This window comes from Rhineura floridana, chromosome 2 (assembly GCF_030035675.1).
Source record: "Rhineura floridana isolate rRhiFlo1 chromosome 2, rRhiFlo1.hap2, whole genome shotgun sequence".
Lineage (NCBI taxonomy): Eukaryota > Metazoa > Chordata > Lepidosauria > Squamata > Rhineuridae > Rhineura > Rhineura floridana.
In genome coordinates, this window is record NC_084481.1 from 98,712,658 (window position 1) to 98,735,500 (window position 22,843).

Here is a 22,843-nt window from a genome sequence, read left to right on the forward strand (position 1 = left end):
GGGAAGGCGGGGAGGGGGCGTGGCAGTCATCTATCGAGAGTCTTTGGTTTTTGCCAGACCTCCTCTCCATAGGACTCAATTTGTTGATTGTATGTACTGGAGATTGGGCCCGAAGGGCAGTTTGGGGATCCTGCTAGTGTACTGCCCACCCCGCTGCACAGCAGACTCCCTGGCCGAGGTGCTGGAGGTGGTCTCGGCTGTATGGGCGTTGTCCCCAGAATTGCTAGTGCTGGGTGACTTCAGCGTGCATGCCGAGACCAGTCTCACTGGAGCCCCTCGGGATTTCCTGGAAACCATGGCTTCCTGGGAACTGCACCTTAGTAATATTGGGCCCACCCATGTAGCCGGTCATGCTCTCGACCTTGTGTTTGTCCTGGGAGAGGAGAGAAGTGCTCTGAAGTTGGGAGTGGTTTATTCCACCTGTGTTATGGTCAGATCACTACCTGGTAAACATAGACTTCTCAATGCCACGCCCCCTCTGCAGGGGCGAAGGACCTATTAGAATGGTCCGCCCCAGGCGCCTGATGGATCCGAATGGATTCCTGACTGCGCTAGGGGAATTGGAACCTGCTGAAGGTTGCCCGGTCGAAACCCTGGTGAGGGAGTGGAATGATGGGATCACCAGGGCATTAGACCGGGTGGCTCCGAAACGTCCTCTCCCCCTGAATAGAACTCAGTTAGCACCGTGGTATACACCACGGTTGCGTACTCTGAGACAGGAGGTGAGACGACTAGAACGCCGGTGGCGGAAATCCCGCTCCGAAGATGTCCGGACACAGGTTAGAGCAGCAGTAGCTGCCTACCAAGTGGCAATAAAGGCAGGAAAGAAGGCTTTCTTTGCTGCCTGTATTGCGTCTGCGGAGTGCTGTCCCAGGAGGCTGTTCCAGGTGGTCCGAAGCCTGGTCGGTCCAGTTGCCCAGGAACCCTTGGAACAGTCAAAGGCCTCCTGTGACATATTGGCAAAGCACTTCGCCGATAAAATCGAACACTTACGGAGCTCGATCCTGTGTGTCGTGGATACAGTAAGTGAACCAGAGTTGGCTAGTTGCATGCCGGTAAGTTGGGATCGGTTTCAGCTTCTCCCTTCTGAGGATGTGGACAAGGTGCTTTCGACTGTGAAGCCTACCACTTGCCTAACTGATCCTTGCCCATCGTGGCTCCTTATGAGCTGCAGAGAGAAATTGGGCAAGGGGATTAAAGCGGTGGTAAACACATCCTTGAAAGAGGGTGTGATGCCATCAGCCTTCAAGGAGGCAATTGTAAAGCCCATCTTGAAGAAGCCCTCCTTGGATCCCCAAGTTTTCAATAACTTTCGCCCAATTTTGAACCTACCATTCTTGGGCAAGGTCATTGAGCGAGTGGTGGCCAACCAGTTGTCGACACACTTGGATGAAACGGATTACTTGGATCCATACCAATCAGGTTTCAGGACTGGTCACGGAACTGAAACAGCCTTGGTCGCTCTGGTAGATGATGTGAGGAGGGCATTAGATAGGGGAGAATCCACCTTTCTTGTCCTCCTCGATCTCTCAGCGGCTTTTGATACTGTCGACCACAGTATCCTTTTACATCGCCTGGAGGGATTGGGAATTGGAGGCACTGTATTACAGTGGTTCCGTTCCTTTCTCTCCGATAGCTACCAACAGGTAGCATTGGGGGAGGAGGTTTCAGACCCTTGGCCTCTCAATTGTGGTGTGCCACAGGGCTCTATCCTCTCTCCCATGCTATTTAACATTTATATGAAGCCGCTGGGGATAATCATTAGGAGATTTGGGCTGCAGTGTCACCAATATGCGGATGACACTCAGCTCTATCTCTCGTTTAAATCTTCACCAGAGTTGGCTGTGGAGACCTTGTCCAAGTGCCTGGAATCCGTGAGTGGATGGATGGGAAGGAACAAGCTGAAGTTGAACCCTGATAAGACCGAGGTGCTACTTGTGGGGGACAAGAGAAGGTTGGGAGATGTTGACCTGAAGTTCAGTGGGGTGAGTCTACCCCTGAAGGACCAGGTCCGCAGCCTTGGGGTTGTGCTTGATTCCAGGCTGTCCATGGAGGCTCAGATTTCGGCAGTGAGCCGGGCAGCCTGGTATCAACTACACCTCATACGAAGGCTGCAACCCTACCTTCCTGTTCATCAGCTCCCACTGGTAGTACACACCCTGGTCACGATTGGATTACTGTAATGCGCTCTACATGGGGTTACCCTTGAAAACGGTCCGGAAACTACAACTTATACAAAACACGGCGGCTCGACTACTTACGAATAGTCGCCACCGGGATCACATCAAACCAGTACTGTTCGATCTACACTGGCTTCCAGTTGTCTTCCGGGCCCAATTCAAGGTGTTGGCATTAACCTTTAAATCCCTATATGGTCTCGGCCCAGTTTATCTAAAGGAGCGCCTTCAACGCCACCAATTATGCCGCCCGACAAGATCAGCCACACAGGGCCTTCTCTCAATCCCGCCGACAAAAACAGCTAGATTGGCAGGAACTAGAGAGAGGGCATTCTCAGTGGCGGCCCCCACCCTCTGGAACTCCCTCCCACAAGATCTACGGCACGCCTCTTCCCTAAATGTATTTTGTAAAGCCTTAAAGACCTGGCTCTTTCAACAGGCCTTTGGGATTTCCGGGGAGGGTTAACTTCTATGACTGAAATGCCTCTTACCCTGCACTAGTATTGTTGTTGCTGCTGTATTGTTTATATATTGTATTAATGTATTTTATCACATTGTGTTTTAACTGTTTACATGTACGTCCCCTAGAGTGGCCATCGGCCAGATAGGCGACACATAAATTAAATTTTATTATTAGTATTATTATTATTTGAAAACATAGTAAAATTGTGGATTCTTTTTCTGAATCATTAAGGAGTGTTGCCTTTATGTTTAAGCATTTCTTTCCGTCAAACACAGAACTTTTAAAAAGCCTGAAAGCAAAAGTCTATATATTGCCAAAATATTAAATAAAGGCTAGTTTTCATTGTCTTGCATAGTGACATTAGTTAAGTGACCAATCCACACTTGCGCTGTACTTAGCATCATAAAACATGTTCTAAAATACATTTATTACCTACTTAGGGTGCAGTCCTATGGTCCCTGGAGGGAGTCCCAGAGGCCATAGATTCTTCAGATCTCCCACTCTGTGACTCATTGTCCATTCCCAAAGAGGAGATTCAACCTCATATGCTTCCTCCATAAGGCTGTGGAAAGTTCTACAGGTTGTGCTGCTCTGTTATCACAAGGCAAAAAGGAGGCATTCTGGAAGAGGCTGTGGATCCACAGGAACCAAAAGCCCTCCTGTACCCCCAATATGTCTCCAGAATGAGGACAAACTACACCAGCCCTGGAACTGGTGTAATTTTCTCCCACTGGGAGCAATGGGAGGGAAAAAGTGCTGTCACAGAACTTGCCTCATTCTACGTAACACTACTGCTTGCATTATGGGTGATAATGGGCACTTTCATAAATGAGGCTAAAAGTGGTTCTTCCATGAATTGGTTGTAACTCAGATTTAATTCTATCTTGACTGAAATTCTAAGTCAATTTGCAAAGTCCTCTTTTCCACAACACTCTTCCACATACTTAGCATTCTATAACTTGATCAATATCCTTAAGATGAAGACCAACAGAACAGTGGTCAGAGCAGGTCCTTCATCCATGATATGATCCTGCTTCTGCAACTTGCCTTGTGTACATAGCAGCTGTTAACCCTACTCTTTCATCTTATTTTTAAATATGGTAGGCATTTAAAACTGCTGCAAAAATAGTTGGAGAATAGGGCAGGATGTGAAACGTGTTGTGATATCACTGTTGCTAGCCATTAGGCACACTCAGTCAACTTCTGCCCAGTTCAGTTGAGCCATGGCTGAAAGATTACAGAACCAAACTCACCCTGAGACAGGAAAAGGTACATTTCCAACATGAGGCGGCAAATGGAACCCACCACTATATAAATGTTACATCTTACTTTATCCTAAGCAATCCTTTATCAGGACCAAACCACACATTATAATAGAGATGTGTGAATACACTTCTGCTCAGTTAAAAATTATTACAAATAACACCCACAGAAGCTGCCAGTGTGATCTGAGATGTATGGTCACATCCACACCTGACATTTAAAGCACTCTTATACCACTTTAACTGTCATGGCTTCCCCCAAAGAATGTTGAGAACTGTAGCTCTGTGGGACTTCCCAGGAGGATCCCTCCGCCTGTGCAGCCTCTGAGAAGGGCTCCCATCTTGGATGAAACTTTTTCAGTTTTAAATCCAGTCAGAAGGGTCTTTTTTGACTGGGGATAATTTCTTCCGGATAAGGAAGAAACGTGAGATTTCCCACACAGCTTTGTTGTGATTGTTGGAGACTGGAATTCGTCAGAATTGTCTGTGAAAGAAGGTCTTCCAGCAGCTCGGACGGAGCGAGGATTTCTAGCTAGCTCAGCTGAATAAGTGACCCGTTTTTTTTTCTTTAAAGAAAAACGGACTAACAGGCAAGCATTCTCCTGTCTATGCTTATTACTTCCTTATCTATACAGCTAAAGAGATTTGTCAAAGAACCAGCAATTAAGAAAACCTGGGTGAGTCAAAACTTTCCTTCTCTTTTACTCACGGAACTAAGGGGGAAGAAAATAAAAATAGCCTATCTTTTTTTTATTGCAAAAAGCTGACATGGAAAATAGCATTATAAAGATTACAACGGATGAGGGGTTTCTGATTGGAAGAGAAAAGAAAAATATTTTTGATTTATAAGACTTTTGTGTAATATATGTCTGGGACTATTTTTTCTGATCTACTTTTTTTTTTTGACGAATCTGCTCATTCTTTCTGCTACTAGTTATTTGGACGCTGTGAACTAAAGCTGTTTTTGCACTTCTGGGCATATAAGAGATAAGGGCTGTCTAGAGTGTGACGCCAGTTGGTTTGAAAGATTAACTCCTTTGTAACTGGATAAAGAAATAAACTGCTCTTTGCTTGGGACATTGAAAATTGAAGGAGTTTTGTTCCTTTGGCTTTAAGAATGACAATTAAGAAGATCATGGATGTACAAGAAGGGACTTTATCTTTACACATGTTTCAGAAAATAATGAATGGGATTAAGTCAATAAAACAAGAACTGAGAAATAATAGTCAAGCGTTGAGAATTGAATTTGACGAAATGAGACAGGAGCTGAAAGAAATTCAGGATTCTATGAGAAAGGAGAATAAAGATAGATCTGGAAAACCAAAAAAGGATGAAAGAGAAATTAAAGGCAAGGTTCAAACTATGGAGATTGGATTAAATATGGACATGGAAAAAGATTTGGATTTCCTGGCTGTGATGGATCCTGGAGACAAATATTACGGTTTGGAACTCAGCGCTGTCCCTGAAGGAATTGAAGAGATTGGAGATAAAGATATTATCGGTTCAAAAAAATTCCTGGACTGGAAGGATTTGATGGAACTTGAAATGGAGAAAGTTAACAGAATTAATCCCTGTTTTGTGTCAATGGAAAAATCTTCAAGAGATGTGCTAGTGTATCATGTAAAAAAGAGGAACAGAGATGCGGCTTTGCAACAATACTTCAGTGATACGTTCGGAATTGATGGCAAGAAAATATCTGTGATAAAGGAAATTCCTATCAGACTCTTATTATATGACTATGACAGCAAGATTATTGGGTGCGTAAAGATGGAAGATGGAACCAATACGGATAATGGAAGAAGAGTGATTTGAAATTACTGGACTTAGTAGACTTGATGAGTTGGATTAATTGACATGTTTATCTAGAAAAAAAATTGATGGACATATATCTCAAGGATTGGAAACTTCTCTTTGACTTTTTGTGGAAGAATAAAATGATATGATGTTAATGAGATTTGAAACCAATTAAGATAACCGCTGGAGGAAGGTGATTTTATAATCTATTAAGAGACAGGCTTGTTATATATTATAGATTTATAGCTGAACTATGACAAATCGGAAGTCAATATTTTTATATATTTTTTTCTTTTTTTTATTGTATTAGTTATTGATTTGTGTTTTTTCTTTTTGTATTGTTTTGGTTTTGAAAATTTGAATAAAAATTAATTGAAAAAAAAAAGAGAACTGTAGCTCTGTGAAGGGTAAACTGCAGTTCCGAGGATTCTTTGGGGGAAGCCATGACTGCTAAAGTAGTATAAATGTGCTTCAAATGTATGGTGTGAATACATTACAGAAAAGAAGTTAATGTTTTTCCAAGGAATATTACCTCCAAAACTATTTCCTGATAGGAAAAAAATCTGCACACATGCTATTTGTAAAGGAGAGGTGGGAAATCTGTGGCTTCCAGTTCCCATCAGCCTCATCTAGCCTAGCCTTTGGTCACAGATGTTGAGCAGAGATGTATTATAACATGTAGCTTGACCCTCGGCTAACCAGTAATTTTACTACCACCTCAAGCTTCAACACAAAGTCTTGCCCACAGCAGGTAGGTATGAGATAGTCTGTTCGTATTTATGTTGCCTCACAAGCATTTTCATATTTAGTCCTGAAGATTTGTATCTCTCCTCAGAAACAGGATGGTCATAACCTTTAGATATCCTAGGAACACCCAGCAACCTCTGTTTAAATCTAAAAGGGTGCTAAACTAGAAGCCTCGACCAGCCCACCTCAACTGCTACCTCAAAACACACACATTCAGCTCTTCAATTTTTTTATTTTTTTTCAGTTTTAGAACACATTTAAAGATAAATGTAAAATCCCCACAAATCCTTCAAAACAGGATTCGACTCCCCCCACTTCCCAGCAATTCTGACAAAATGAAATAAATACAAAGCCCTCCCATGTCAGGGAGGGAGTATAGATTCATCCTTATTCCTGGCTATCCTGTGCTCTCATACCAGACACAATACATGCACAGGAGGGCAGTATCATGCAGACACCCAAAGACCGGGGGCATAGGCAGGATTGGACTGAGAATGGTGCAAGAGGCTGGAGCAAGGCGCTTAGCCTCTGCAGGAAAGGGGCAGCTGGAATCCCTGATGTCTATATTTCCCTAGCCACTCACTCTACCTGAACCACAGAGGGATATGGGAAGACTTGAGAGTTGTTAGGGCTGGACCCACTACTGCCTCACGTGGCATCAAATTGGGAGAGTGGAATATATCCCAGTCTGATGAGACCTCAGTCTTCTGAAAAGGGGGAGGTATGTGAACAGTCAATTCAAAAACAATGTAACACTTTACATCAGGGTAATATGATGAATACGCTCCCTTTGTCCCACCCCCACCCCCCATAATCCCCAGAGGATATGAGTTGAACTGTGGGTCAAAGGAGACCACAAACAGAACAGGCGGGAGTTGGAACTGATGGGAATGGAAGCAACTTCTGGGATTATATAGAAGTTCTCTCCTCCTTGTCCTAGTGGCCCTGTATGCCAGCCTGTGGCCACTGCTGGGCAGAGCCTGCCCTCTCTCTCTTTCTCTCTCTCCCTCTGCACCTAGTATTCTTGGCCCCTTTCCCTCACAACTGTGGCCTCTCACAGGCCCAGTCCTGGCACCAGCCACTGCAAGTCAGAAAATGCAGAGACTTTCCCACAGGGGCTTACTCCTCACTCTCCAATTTGAGGCTAACACTGCGCATCTTGGTTCGGGGCTGGGTGCTCCCCGTTCCCTCTCGTTCAGCCTGGCTCTGGCCCCGCGAGCGCAGGAGCTGGCTCTGCTTGCGCAGGAAGTCGACAGGAGCGGGGCAGCCGTAACTGCCTTTGCCCAGCGTGGGCCTCGTCGTCCCCTTTGGGGAGTGAGCAAGGGATGCCGCTTCCAGCTGTGCCAGGTGTGCAACGTAGCCATCCGACAGGAACTGCAGGGAGAGGGGACAGCAGCTGATGTTTGCTCTGTTCTTCGTCTCCCCTCCCCTCCCCTCCCCGAGGAGCTGCAGGCTCTGTAGGCTTCCTAGCCCAAGCAGCCCTTACCCTGCAGTTTAGGACTGCAGCTGAGCCAGTGCCTCTTATGAGACAAAACTCCATACCTGGCACTGGCTTTGCAGTTTTTTCACAGCTCGGCCCACAATGTAGATTTGAGTTGAAGGAAGACCTAAAGAATTGTAGACCGAGATATCCTTGGTGGATCCGTAGCCAGCCACAATGATGACCTCTGCCTGCAATAAATGGATGAAGGCACCAGTGATTTTCCTCCCACACTTCAGCCCTCTTTTCTCCTGTGGTGCTCTTCCAACTGCTCCCACATGCACCACTAGTCGTGCCAGAGGTGAGCCACACTCCTGTACCTCTCCCTGCTGTGCTAGAGTCCTTCCCACAACTATGTCTGAGCCCCTGGGGACTGCTTATATACCTCTTGCTGAAGGCCCTGTAGAAAGGCAGCCTTCTGGCGGAGGGGGTCATGTGTGAGGCCATCACAGAAAGACACGATGCCATGGGGGAAGTTGTGCTGGGTAAGCCAGGCCACCACACGGTGCTTCTGCATGTCTGGACGCCCAGTCACGTAGATGATCATATAACCAGAGTCCTGCCAATGCCTAAAGAGTCAGGGAGGGATGGTTTATGAAAACTGAATTGATTCTTCATTCAGGCTGCTCTCCAGGGTGTAAGGACAGCAGCTAGAGAGATGGGTTGGGCAACATGCTGACAAATTAATTCTAGGGCATGGATGGGAGACCTGTGGCCCTACAGATATTGTTGGACTCTCATCAGCCTCATCCAGCATGGCCAATAGTCAGAGATGATGGGAGATGTAATCCGGGAACACCTGAAGGGCCGCAGCTTCCCCATCCCTGTTTTAGAGTAAGGTAATCTGGAGAAGATAAGGGTATTGTTGATAATATTTTTATGCCAGTCACAAGATCAAATAATTGCCTTCTTAAGTCAGACCAAGGATTCATCTGTCCAGTATTTTATCTACAACATGGCTCATGAGGATAGCTGTGGAAAGCTCACAAACAGGGCATGAATGCAAGGGCCGGCCCCTGTACCTTACCCAGTGGAGCATGGCCTGTGACCTTAAAGGATCCATTTAGTTAAGGTGGTGGTTAAAAGCTATTAATAGTCTTATGTCTCCATAAATTTGACCACTCTCTCTTTTTTTAAAGCCAGGTTAGTAGTGGCCCACATCCTATGGCAATACATTCCAATGGTACGTTGCATGAAGAAGTTATTTCTTGTACAACACGGTTGGTTGTTAGAATGAGGTAGCATTCTGTACCAGATGCATTTCGTGAGAGTGCACCCAATGTGATCTGTAGAAATCTCCTTTCACAATCTTCAGCCACCAGACTATTTACTGAAAGACAGACAGCGGCCTTCTATCCTCACTTTAAAAAGAACAGTGCAACTTACAACCCTAGCTTCACCAAGTTAAGTCCAAAAATACAATCCAGTTAATCTGACAAAAGCTTCTCTCAATAAATCCAGCCTGACAGCGTTTTGGCACTGAGAAAAATGGAAATGGGCAAACATATAGGGTGGGATTCAGTTCTACTCACAGTAGACCCACTGAAGTTAATAGGCATAACTAACTTAGGTTCATTAACTTCATGGATCTACCCTGGGTAGCACTTAATGAAATACAACCCATACATATTAAGATAAAGCTCTATTCGCATCTATATATAAAGGCTAAGAAAAGAAGTATTAAGGGTAACAGTATTCTTCCCATAACTAGCGCTTCAAGCTATCTTTTTATGTCTTGCAGAGTGAATATTATTTATTTTACGCACTTCTCCTTTTTTGAGAAAAGTGAACCTCCAATTAGGCAGACTATAGGCTTGCCAGTTTCAGCAAGTTTTATTTCTTACTACATTAGGCATTCACGTCATCAGTACATGCACCTCAAAATGCTTGATAAATTAGGAGAAAGGGAATTTTGAAGAAATGAGGAAGTCCATCTCAGGAAGAAGAGTTATGAAGGGATTATCTTAATCACCTCTCCATATTCCTGGCACAAGCTCTGGAGTCATTTGGAAAGGGGGTAGAGGGCCGGTGGACAACCAGGTCAGGAAAAACTATGGGGAAGGGCTATAACCTACCTTACTACATCAACAGCACCAGCGCGCACCTTGGGGTCACTGCCCATAATGGAGACACTGGCTGTGAAAGAGCCATCAATACTGAAGACAACACAAGGTGTAGACTTGGCTACCACAGTCAGAAAGCACTCGGCATAGGTGTGATCACCCCTGTGGAGAGAAGCAAAATGAAGCCAGCCCACCAGCAGGTACCCCTCCTCACAGAATCACCAGTGCATGGCCATCACATTCAAAGAGCCCACGGGGATAGAGATGAGTGACATCAGAAGGTTGGCAGATCTTCTCTCTATAGCTTTAGAAAACCGAGAAAAGGACATATCAAGCAGTTCAACTGTGGTATGTCAGCAGACGGCATCCTACCAATGTAACCCATGTATAAGGTGTCTGTAAGGGACCAATGAAGGTTCATTGAGGCCCAGAGGGTCAAAATAACTAGGTCAATAGGTCAGGTTGGACTGAGAACAGGAGGCCTGCTCCTGAACAGTCTGCTCAAAAAGGTCATCCACAAAACAGGTCCATCTCACGCTTACCGCACTACCATTCGGACAGGGTACATGCCAATGCCCAACATCTTCTCATCGGGGAGGGTGTAGGAGAGCCTTCCGCTGCCACTTGTCACCTCTGTGCCATAGTGTACCCATTTCCCTGACAGTGGCGGTGCCATGATGTAGATATCCACCTATGAGAAGAGATCAAGGGACAGCAGTGCTGTTCTCTTCATGGCACGTACCTCTCATATTGCATTCCCTGCCCCCAAGCTTAACTTACCTCTCACGGTTTGTAAGTCACAACCTGTACTAGGACTGCAGGGGAAGAGGCATGATTTCGCCCTTAGTTCTTGTCTTCATGTGCTGTTCACATCCATTTTCCCACATACCCCATTTGAAAATTCCCTACTCCGTTTTGCTTTAACACTAATGTTAACCCTCTTTTCTAACAGCTCCTCAGCCCCTGTGAGAATTTTTCATTCCTTGACACCTCAAGGCCCTTTTGTGATACCCTCAATCTGCAACCCACATCCCTTTTGAATGTGGCTCATTAATTACGCTTGTGGGAGACACACTCGCTCCTTCTCTACAATTTTCACCCCCTCGGCCTGCTCCTTTCCTGTCTTTCCAATTCTGGCCTGCTGCTGCCTGTGCTTTTACTGTTGATGTCACAATACACACGAGAGAGGGAGAGGGAGAGGGAGGGGGAGAGGGAGAGGGAGAGGGAGAGGGAGGGGGAGAGGGAGAGGGAGAGGGAGGGGGAGAGGGAGAGGGAGGGGGAGAGGGAGGGGGAGAGGGAGGGGGAGAGGGAGAGGGAGAGGGAGAGGGAGAGGGAGGGGGAGGGGGAGAGGGAGAGGGAGAGGGAGAGGGAGGGGGAGAGGGAGGGGGAGAGGGAGAGGGAGGGGGAGGGGGAGGGGGAGGGGGAGGGAGGGGGGAGAGAGAGGGAGGGGGGAGAGAGAGGGAGGGGGGAGAGAGAGGGAGGGGGGAGAGAGAGGGAGGGGGGAGAGAGAGGGAGGGGGGAGAGAGAGGGAGGGGGGAGAGAGAGGGAGGGGGAGGGGGAGAAGGAGAGGGAGGACTCTTTGTAATGGCATCCCTGACAACAGCATGGCTCTGTCTAACTACCTTGGTTGCTGAAATGAAAGAATCAGGGAAGTCCTCCGCATTACTAATCCAAAATCAGAGCTACTGCCAATCTCCTCCTTTATCTCTATCTCACTTACTCCCAGCCATAGTCTGCTTATTCCTGTCCTCTCATTAGCCCAAAAAAGCCCCTTCCCTCTCTTGGCCCCACCAGTAACTGTGCCTTAAGTAGAATGCCCAGTTAAGAGGAAAGAGCGATACGAGAAATGGGCACTTGTGGACAAAGATTAGGCATCTGCCTGGAAGAGGGAGAGCTCATGGCAAGCAATGCTCTTTGCTCATTTTCACACCAGTGCTGCCTGTCTTCTACAATTGCCCCCTCCTTACTCAGCTATCCCTCAAACCCTCAAGTAGCAAGGCTCTTTGTTACCTTCTCCCCAGTCAGAGTCACCACATCCAGCGGGCCATACATGAAGCGTCCGCTGAGGACTTGGGGCCTCCCTTCACATACAATGATATCACTGGCACGGTGGTTTGCTGTGACGTTCTGGAAATCAAAGGGTCAAGCCGTTTTTACTAATTTCACCTTAGCAAAAAGGAACATTAAAACATAGGAATTGGATCTGCCCACACAGAAGAGCAGCAACAGAAAATACAACTATTCTGGGATGCACTCCTGACAGGAAACTTATGGGGCATTTACATACTTTTGAGGGGCAGGGTATCTCATCACATGGTGGCTATCTGGTCTAAGACATTGGCCTCCAAACCATTTCCCCCCATGGACCACTTGTGAATTGCTGAGGGGCTTGGAGGACCACTTACTAATTTTTCTATGTGTTGTAGCAACTGTAATTCACTGTGTTAGAACCGCTGCGTGGTTTTTTATTGTATTTTTATTCCTTCTTTTATTTCTTATATATTGTATAGAATTCAAATTGTTAAAACAAAATACAAGGAATAAAAGCAGCAATAAAAATACAATTAAAATACATATGAATACTTTATGGGATGAATGTGCCATCTCTTGTCTTCAACCACAAATCCACAGACACACTGTGGACCACTGGTGGTCCATAGCCCACATTTTGGGAACTCCTCTTGTAATATAAATGTACCCCTACACAGTGAATCAGAAATACAACTGGGGAACTTCTTCCAACAGAAACACTAACAGTGCCCTTTGTCTTGGTTGTGGTGTCTGCTTGGCAATGTGGGAGCGCATTTGTAAGAACCAGCAATCACACAGATTACAGGATTTTCTTGTGCTGAGACTGCCCTGTTGAAAAAACAACCACCCTTTACTGTACTTGACAGGAGAAAGCAGCAATCACCCTTCCTCTGGAAGAAAAAGAACATAAAAGAATCTTGGCATTCTACTGAATGATCTTGTTCCCTAAGCCAAATGTCAAACTTTCAACATCATCAGAACAGCTTGAGGGAAACTTCATTCAAATAATGCCTACATTCACATTCTGAATTATGCATCAGAAACCACCATTACTCTTGCATTTAGCTGTGGGACCTACACAGCCTTGAAATGCTGTATTCAAAGTCCAAATCTGGGTTCCCATACCCACCGCCATCACAAACCCACCCGAGCCAGGAAGGAGCCTGCTACAATCTCACTCCCTGAGCAGCACTTGAACCTTTATAGGGGTAGCTGTGTCTCTTGCAGCAAAGAACAACAAAGATCTCTTGGTTCTTTAAAGGCTTCATTAGCATAGAAAATGAAAACATCTCTTAGCATAGACAAGCCAGGCAGGTGTTTGTGAAAGCACAAGTTGATGAAGTGTCCCCTCCATTCTAAATTTTAAACAAGAAAATCTAAATCTTATGCTCCGAACATTTTGCAAAAAAAAAAAAAAAATGCAAACTACATAAAACTGTCTCATTTGTGAGTATTTTTGACATACAGTAGAACGGAGAAAAGGAGGGCAAGAAGAGATTCAATGGTGGGTGATATAACATCTGTGAAGCTATCCTTAAGGCTATTAGCTGTGGAAGGAATGGAATCAGCCTATACACCCTCCCTGTACCCCAGCTCAAACCAGATTCCTGTTTCCCACTTGCACATGTGAGATAGTGACAAGGTGGCCATTATGGGGGACAGAGCTGCCTACCCGGATCTTCACTTGTGTGCGTTTCCGCTGCCACTTTTCACGGGGAAATGCTGGGCTGTAGATGGAACTCTCCTCATTCTCAGTCACTTGGGGCTGCTCCGTCTCAATAACCTGCAACCACATAATGTCAGAGCCAGGGCTCAAGAGTGCCATTCACAGGCACCAACTCGAAGACTTGCAATCACACTCATAACCCACACAGCCATTGGATGAATAAAAAGGGGCAATTCCTTAACTCTCTGTGTCTGTTTATATCCCCTCGAAAGGGCAAGCAACCTTGCTATGTGAAACTCCAGCTGCTTCACACCAGAGCATACTAAGGGTGCTTTCAGGTGACTTGTTTATTGAGCATTCATCCTGATTTGTTTGCAGGGAGATTTGTTTGTTTATATTATTGCATTTATATCTTGCCTTTCGTCCAAGGAGCTCAAGGTGGTGTACATGTCCCTCCCCTCCATTTTACCTTCACAACAACCCTGTGAGGTAGGTTAGGCCGAGAGGCAGTGACTACCCCAAGGTGACCTAGGGAGCTTCATGGCTGAGTGGGGGGTTTGAGCCCTGGTCTCCCAGGTCACAGTCCAACACCTTATAACCACTTTGCCACTCTGGAAATTTAACTTGGCTATTTAAAGAAGACTCACTCTTATTTGTTTGCGGGAAGGCTAGCCTACGTTGTGTCAAACCAAGTGTTATCCCATACTTTCCAGTGTGTTTTTCCATCACTTTGTTTATTGCAAAAGTCCAATCTTTTGGGAAAGCGGGTTTGTTGTGTAAGATCTCACAATAAGCTTTAACTGCACAACCTGAATTTGCTGGTATGTGATTGAATCCCACCCAAAAATAGTAACAGGCAAATTAGCCATCTAGCCGTCTAATGTCTACTCTGACTGGCAGCAGCTCTTAGGCTCTCAAGCAAAGGTCCATCGCATAATTTGATCCCTTGTGTCTAGAGATACCAGGGACTGAATGTGAGACCTTCTGCATGCGAAGTTGAGTGCTGAACTCTGAAAGTGACCATGCTCTACTAGAGTTCTTGATTTTAAAGGAAGGAAAAGCTGAGAGTAGCCATACATGTACCCGGGTCTTCAGGAAAGCCAATTTTAATAAACTCAGAACCATGGTAAGTAAGGTTCCGTGGCAAGTGACCCTAATAAGAAAAGGAGTCCAAGATGGGTGGGAGTTTCTAAAAGAGAACATTCTAAAGGCACCATGGCAAACAATTCCATCAGGGAAAAAAGGGGGAATACAGCAGAAGACGCTAATGTGGCTTCACAAAAAGCTTAGAGATGACCTGAAAACAAAAAAGGGCACATACAGGAAGTGAAGGGAAGGCCAGATCACAAAGGAAGAGTACAGACAGGTAGCACACGGAATTGCAGGGATGGTGTCAAGAAGGCTAAAGATGCGAATGAGCAGAGGTTAGAGAGAGATGCCAAAAGCAACAAAAAAGCTTTCTTCAGATACATCCATAGTAAAAGACAGAGAAAAGAAATAGTGGTACAGCTACTCAGTGAGGATAGCAAAATGATAACACGTAACAAAGAAAAGGCATAAGTGCTCAATTCCTACTTTGGCTCAGTCTTCTCCCAAAAGAGGGTCTATGACTCTCTTCGGAAATGTGATGTTGAAGGGGCAGGATTGCAGCTTGAGAATGATAGACAAATGTTCAAGGAATACCTAATCACTTTGAATGAGTTCAAATCTCCAGGGTCTGATGAACTGCATCCTAGAGTATTGAAGGAAATGGCTGAAGAACTCTTGGAACCACTGTCTATTATCTTTGTGAAATCGTGAAGGATGGGTGAAGTGCCAGATGACTCAAGGAGAGCTAATGTTGTCCCTGTCTTCAAAAAGGGCAAAAAGAAGGAACTGGGAACTAGTCAGCCTGACATCAATCCCTGGGAAAATTCTAGAGCAGATTATAAAGCGGTCAGTCTGTAAGCACCTTGAAAACAATGCAGTGATCACTAGAAGCCAACATGGAATTATCAAGAACAAATCCTGCCAGACTAATTTTATCTCACTTTTTGATTGGGTAACCTCCCTGGTAGACTGTGGGAATGCTGTGGACATAATATATATTGACTTCAGCAAAGCTTTTGACAAAGTGCCCCATGATATTCTGATTAGCAAGCTAGCTAAATGTGGGCTGGATGGAGCAACTATTAGGTGGATCCATAGTTGGCTACAGAATCATATTCAAAGAATGCTTATCAATGGTTCCTTCTCAAACTGGGGGGAGGTAATGAGTAGGGTACCACAGGGCTCGGTCCTGGGTCCAGTGCTCTTCAACATTTTTACTAATGACTTGGATGAGGAGGTGCAAGGAATGTTTATTAGATTTGCAGATGATACAAAATTGGGAGGGACAGCTAATACTTTAGAAGAGAGAAACAAAATTCAAAATGATTTTGATAGGCTGGCACATTGGGCTGAAAACAACAGAATGAAATTTAACAGGGTACGTGCAAAGTTCTATACCTAGGAAAAAGAAACCAAATGCAGTGTTATAAGATGGGGGATACTGGGCTCAGCAATACTACATGCAAGAAGGATCTTGGGATTGTTGTTGATTACAAGCTGAATATGAGCCAACAAGGTGATGTGGCTGCAAAAAAGGCAAATGCTATTTTAGGCTGCATTAGAGGTATAGTTTCCAAATCATGTGAAGTACTAGCACCCCTCTATTCAGCACTGGTTAGGCCTCATCTTGAGTACTGCATCCAATTCTGGACACTGCACTTTAAGAAGGATACAGACAAAACAGGATCAGGTTCAGAGGAGGGCAATGAGGATGATCAGGGGACTGGAAACAAAGCTCTATGAGGAGAGACTGAAAGAACTGGGCATGTTTAGCTTTGCAGAGAAAAGACTGAGGGGAGATATGATAGCACTCTTCAAGTATTTGAAAGGTTGTCACACAGAGGACGACCAGGATTTCTTCTGGACCCTCAGAGTGCAGGACACAGAATAATGGGCTCAACTTGAAGGAGGCCAGATTCCAGCTGAGCATCAGGAAAAACTTCCTGTTAGAGCAGTATGATAATCGAACCAGTTACCTAGGGAGGTGGTGGGCTCTCCAACACTGGAGGCATTCAAGAGGCATCTGGACAGCCACCTGTCGGGGAATCTTTAATTTGGATTCCTGCATCAAGTAGGGGGTTGGACCCGACAGCTTTATAGGTCCCTTCCAACTCTATGATTCTATAGGCCTCTACAAACTCCTGGGTGATTTTGTTGTTGTTGTTGCTCCAAACCAGGAGTCCATTATGTCTGCCCCTAACATACAGGATTGTGCTCTCTTTTGCTCTCCATAACAAAACAAGCCTTTACCCGGCACTGTTAGGATCTCCTCAAAAAGTGATCAGGTAATCAGATTCCTGGGCCTGGCCTCCATGTAATTCAAGATCTCATTCCCTGGTCTATGCTTTACGCTCCAGATATTGAGGGAAAAGAATCCACCTCAAAATCCACATCCCATACAAAATTTCTTTCACAGTTCCACTCACCTGTGCAATTCAGCACATACCTATCACCAAAGCAACATTTATTTTATTTATTTATTATTTGATTTATATCCCGCCTTCCTCCCAGCAGGAGCCCACCAAACTCTGTCTCCATGTCAACTCCTGTGTCCTCTGCTTGAGTTAGTTGCCTCCTATATGCCTCCCCTCCTGAACCCTCAGATGCCAGTTTTCACTTGGAGTAAGAACTGGAGCCCCCCTCCCCTCCCCTCCCCTCAGCACTGCAGCACTTTCACCTGCACTTTGCTTGCAACAGCCCTGGTACCTGGCGCAGGATGAAGGCAGCCACATCAGCACTTTCCCAATAGCTGGCATGGAAAAGGTGAGGCAGGGTGATGGTGGGAAAGGCAGTCAATGCCTCAGGGCAGTAGAGAGAGTAGTCTATGCGTTTAGCACCCCACCAGCGATCCAGAACTAGACATGGAAGGAAGAGAAATTGTATTAGGGTGGCCCTATTTCTCTGCCCACTGCAGCTGTGAATTACACCATGTGCCCTTTTCCCATTATCTTTATTTTTCTCAATAAACGAGCAAATTATACCTATCACATTCTCCAAGGTCTCACACCAGTCAGACAAAAAAAATACTAGCATTAACAGGAATCTAGCAACATCTGTTATAACAGCTGCCATATCCCAGACTAGGAGCACAATCCTACACCCCAACGTAGAGGGCTTGGGATTGGTGGGTGGGTAGGATGATGTGCCCTTGGGGCAGGGGGATCCTTCCCCACAGCTGAGGCCCCAGCTGTGTCCAGAAAAGGGAAAAACTGCTGGTGGTGGTTCCCTTGCCAGCAGTAGCAAGAGGAAAGGCCTGAAGCAAGACCTTTCAGAAGGAGACATCCACAAGACCCTCTGCTACAACAGTCTGGAGCTGGTGTCAGAAAAGAATAGAAAGAATGGATGGATGGGCACATACACACACGCACACACACTCCGCCTTGACCAGTGCAAGCCAACAGGGCTTGGGATGTGGCAGATGATATTGCTGGCCACACTTAGGATTGCTCTAACATACATAATGCAAAAAAAGAGGGAAGGCATTGGATGCAGGGGGGGGGACTCTAGAGAACAGGTTCTCAAAGTACCAGAAAACGTGTTCTCTGTTTGCCTTTAACATGAAGGCTTTTTAAAAAATGCAGAGAGGGTCAGGTGGCCGGCTAATATTTATTGGGATCACAGCCAGTGTGCAGAAGGAATTTAACCCCTTCCCTTCCTGTTTCAGTCCTGAGAGCAAACCCTCCACTGAAGCTGGTATTTTCTTAGGGTGATGGGAATCCCAATAATCAGTCCCCCAAGAGTTGATGCTATTCGCATTTTAAAAACAAAACAAAAACCTGAACATTAAATGCAAATACCATCCAATCATAGGCTGCATTCCTTAAATTCCATCTATTTCAATGAGCTCCTCAAATTCTACCTCAAGAAAATTTATGCTGCCTGACTGTGCACAGGAATAAATCCTTTTATTCTTTATTCAATATACTTTAGTTTTTTGACTTATTAGTATGACAGACATTAACTCAATGGCTTGGCAGAGCTAGAAGAGTATGAAAGTACTTCAGGAAGCAGAATTACAAGTGACACAAAAGGGTACAATATGCCCAAACTATAGTAACATTGTAGAATTCAGCTGGGCCAGTAAAAGGACAAGCATTTTCTTGGCAGCAAAGCAAATATTCAATCCTTGCAAAATGAACTCATTTGACTCATAGATACAAGAACCATTGTTCAAGGTTCCACTCTGAATCTGCAGTTAATGAATTTAGAAAAGCCTGCCCCATCTTGAACTGCTGAGTGCAAATGAAGAGCTTTATGCACCAATGTTTTAAGATATGAGGGGCACAGGAGAGACTCCTCCACAGATTACCATGCAGGCAACAAGGTACAGGAACTTCAACCAAATGGATATGTGAAACATTTCATTAAAATTTACTGTTTGTAATGGTTAAAAGTGTAAGAACTGAATAATTTATGCTGCAAAAAACTCATGAGCATTCATTTTAAAAAAGGAAATGGGAATTTTAAAATGTTAAGGACAGAAAAATCCTGACACACACCCTCCCCTCAAATGGCCCGGTATTACCCAAACCATAAATGAACTTGGATGAAAAGCAGACATGGGGCCAAATCTGAACTGAACTGTGGTTGTGTGGAAATTGGGGGGGAGACAGAGGAGAGAAAACAGGCAGCATGCCACTTACTCTTGACAACTTCACTGGTGCTGGTTACAGTGTTCTCACTTGTAGCTGCCTCATTCCCTTTCCAGAAACCCCCAAAAGCACCTGTCGGCGTGGGGGGTGTCACAAGGTCTAGTTCATCCATGAAGAGGGAAGAGTGACTCTGCAAGGCCTCAGCTAGGCCAAGAGGAAAGGTAAACAGAGGTGAGTATGGCAATTGCCTCACACACACCAATCACTCCCAGTCCTCCACTGATCTGATGTCCATTGTCTTCAGATCCCAAAGTACTGTTCTGTTGATGCAGTCCTAACCATGCTCCATGAGAAGGATTCTGGGACAGAGGAGGAGGCAGATGAAGACCACTTCAGTGCCTGCTTGTGCGGGGCTGTTTCTTCCCCACCCACCTCCACAGGGTCAGTCATCTTGTGGGAGGGATGTTGATGTGTTTTTGATATGTTAATATCTGTATTGGGTTTTTGAAATATGTAACTGAATATTACTTGTAAGCCACCTTGATAGGATTTATATGCTGAAAGGTGGGATATAAATAATTATAATAAAATAATATAATAATGATTTCCCTTACTTAACAGAATGCTAGAGTTCCCTAGAACAAATATCTATCCATGGGTATTCCATATTTAAATATCCATCACCCCTGCACATTCCGTAGTGTTCCAGGCCACATTGATGCAACATTAATGAAATGTGGAACTGCCCAAAGCCACATCTCATAGAGTTGGAAGGGGCCTATAAGGCCATCGAGTCCAACCCCCTACCCAATGCAGGAATCCAAATTAAAGCATACCCGACAGGTGGCTGTCCAGCTGCCTAGGCTTGAATGCCTCTAGTACTGGAGAGCCCACCACCTCCCCAGGTCCACCACCTCAAAAGTCCCCACACTCCTGTGCTACCATATCTCATTTCTACACCCCAGTAGTGCAGAAGGCCAATAAACAATAGCATTTCCTTCCACATCCATATTCCCCAAAGGGGAAGAGTTCAAAGGCACAGCATTTCCCGAGCATCACTAAGGCTGGCCTTTATGACTTCTCACCCAATGAAGTTGAGCAGCCATCTCCCAGGGGATATTTCTGGTAACGGGGGATACCAAAGGGAGGCACGGCATGAAACTGTTGGGCCAGCAGAGGTTCGAGACGCGAGGCACACGGGTCGGCTGCATGAAATAAGTTGTAGACCTGTTCACAGGCTGGGCGCATCTGGGCCACTGAAGGGACAAGAGAAAAAGTGTGTGAAATCCTGCATCAACATAACGGAAAGACAGGAGGAAGATCAAAGAAAGAAAAAGAGAGTAAAAAGGGCCCTTACCATCCAATGCCGGCATCACTGTCTTACGAAGTGCAAGAACCAGCCCCAGCGGTGAGCCAAACAAGAAGAAACCAGACACCTTGAACTCCAGCTTCCCAACTGTGCTTGGCCCTTCAAAAGTCTCTATCATCGAGGATGAAGAGTTACTGCTACGCCGAGGGTCTCCTTCCGCTTCTGAGGCAGGCATGCCAGCCTGTAGGCTAGACAGCGGGAAAAGATTCCTTCACTGCCAGGAAACTCCCCACAGCTCTCTCCCCCACCAGAATCACCTTCCTTATTCAGGATGCCTCCAGATTGCCTCCAGATTCTTCTCTATCATCTGCAAGGAGGCAGCACAACCTGTACCACATCTCATGATCTGCTTGTTTCTCCTCCCCATGTGGAAACTTGGGGAGTTTACTGAAGGAGCGCAAGGAGACTTGTGCTGTCCACCCTGCCCAGGTATCAGCTGCCTCCCATAATCAGAGCCACCTTTTCCTTTTTGTTTAAATTGTGAATCTGCAGCATGTGTGTGCACGCACACACTATTCAACTTTAGACACCACGTTCATTTCTTTCAGCAGATGCCAAACCAGCTACTTCAATATCCTAGAGCCCGCCTATTTCACTACTTTATATCAACAGTTCCCGTTCCTCTCTTTTTGGACAAGGGAGTACACGTCATCTAATTTATCAAGAAATGTTTATGAACATAAGTGCAACTGCACAACTTCAGCATTATTTTAGTATGAACCATCCAAAAGGGCAACTGTGGGGAAGAAAAAGTGCGTATGAATGAATTACACACGAAGAGTAACACCCAGATAGCGAGGGACAAATATTCCTTGTTAGTGATATTGTCAACTATATTTGTGCATTTTCTAACTTTACAGGTTGTCTGGACCTTACTCCACCAACCTTTGGTGTGTATGGTCTGCGGCATTTTCTATATTGCACCTTTGCTAGTATTGTTTTGGTTGTTTACTATTATTGAATGAATTATTGTAAGTGTTGGGAGTAATTTTGCTTTAATTATTACCTTTTGTGATTTTTTAGTCAATATTCAACATGTACTTGGTGTACGTTTGCCTCTGGGGTGTAGGATTTCAGATAAAAAGCTTTCTAGGGCTGAAGCAGACTGTTCTGTGCGTGCTGTTTAGTGTACGAGGACGCTACTGAGCAAGGCCTCGTATGAAGTACTGGATATCAGAAGCCCTGCTTTACAAACGAGTGCACACTAGACCAAATGTCTGTCCCTGATCAGTACCAATCTAATCTTAATAAATCCTTTTTACCTACTGGTGACAATCTGCTTCACAGCCTCAACTCACCTGGTCAAGAACTGTTGCTGCTGTGAAGAGTCACTCTCCTGTGTCACGTTGTCACTGCATTTCTGGATGGACAGAAGCGCCCCTGGCTCAGGACTGGCACGGCCCATCCCACAAACTTCCCCCTTCTCAAGCAGTGGGTCTCGCGCCACAGAAGTCTCTGGAGAAAGCAGCTCGGTATTCTGAAAAAAAGGGGGGGACAGAGCAGCATACATCTCTGTTCTACTGAGGAGCCTCTGCTATTGTTAAGTGCATGTTAAAAGAGCAGAACCTTCCTTCTATTACCACTACTAGGCCTCAAAGCAGAAAGAAATATGGTGGATGATGGATTTGACCCACACATACTACAGCACAAACCTTTGGATAAACAATACTTAGATTGCCCATTGCTAGCCAAATGAATTAGAGGCTGGTTTCTTCTCATTGTCCCTCCCACCATGTCAAATCTGTTTTTTCCCCTCACTTGAAAACTAGCCTTCCTCCTTCCCTCAGAGTTCAAGTAAGGAAAGAAGTTCATATAAGAAATCCAGTAACTGACCATGCTGCCACGGCGACTGCTCCCGCGACTCCCTGATCCTCCAGCACGACTGTGGCATAGGGCGTCAAAGGCCAGGATTCCCCCAACACAATCCCCAATCAGCAGCACCTATAAGGGGGAAGTGAGTACACAGCTAGCTTCCTGCTGATGTAAGGAACTGTCCCTGAAGCCAACACCTCATCAGAGGAAGCACCAGCCTCTTAAGCAAGCCCAGAGAGGCAGGATCCACAAACTGCATTCCTACCCCTTCCTTACAGCTGATATTTATTGTGCATG

At 45.4% G+C, this 22,843-nt stretch overlaps 1 protein-coding gene across 4 annotated transcripts in view; it reads right to left on the bottom strand.

The window, feature by feature from the left end:
* Nucleotides 1–6,665: 6,665 nt before the first annotated feature.
* PITPNM1 (phosphatidylinositol transfer protein membrane associated 1) overlaps nt 6,666–22,843 on the bottom strand; it is a 38,726-nt gene continuing 22,548 nt past the window's right edge. For all 4 annotated transcript variants that reach the window (XM_061609728.1, XM_061609729.1, XM_061609726.1 and 1 more), the window contains exons 12-24: nt 22,568–22,675; nt 22,033–22,211; nt 20,723–20,922; nt 20,451–20,621; nt 19,417–19,569; nt 17,480–17,628; nt 13,691–13,801; nt 11,998–12,114; nt 10,530–10,678; nt 10,000–10,149; nt 8,310–8,493; nt 7,987–8,115; nt 6,666–7,818 (exon numbers count right to left, since the gene is read on the bottom strand). In XM_061609728.1, the coding sequence (XP_061465712.1) occupies nt 7,564–7,818; nt 7,987–8,115; nt 8,310–8,493; nt 10,000–10,149; nt 10,530–10,678; nt 11,998–12,114; nt 13,691–13,801; nt 17,480–17,628; nt 19,417–19,569; nt 20,451–20,621; nt 20,723–20,922; nt 22,033–22,211; nt 22,568–22,675 (2,055 nt within the window). In that variant the 3' untranslated portion in view covers nt 6,666–7,563. The remainder of the gene's footprint in view (nt 7,819–7,986; nt 8,116–8,309; nt 8,494–9,999; nt 10,150–10,529; nt 10,679–11,997; nt 12,115–13,690; nt 13,802–17,479; nt 17,629–19,416; nt 19,570–20,450; nt 20,622–20,722; nt 20,923–22,032; nt 22,212–22,567; nt 22,676–22,843) is intronic.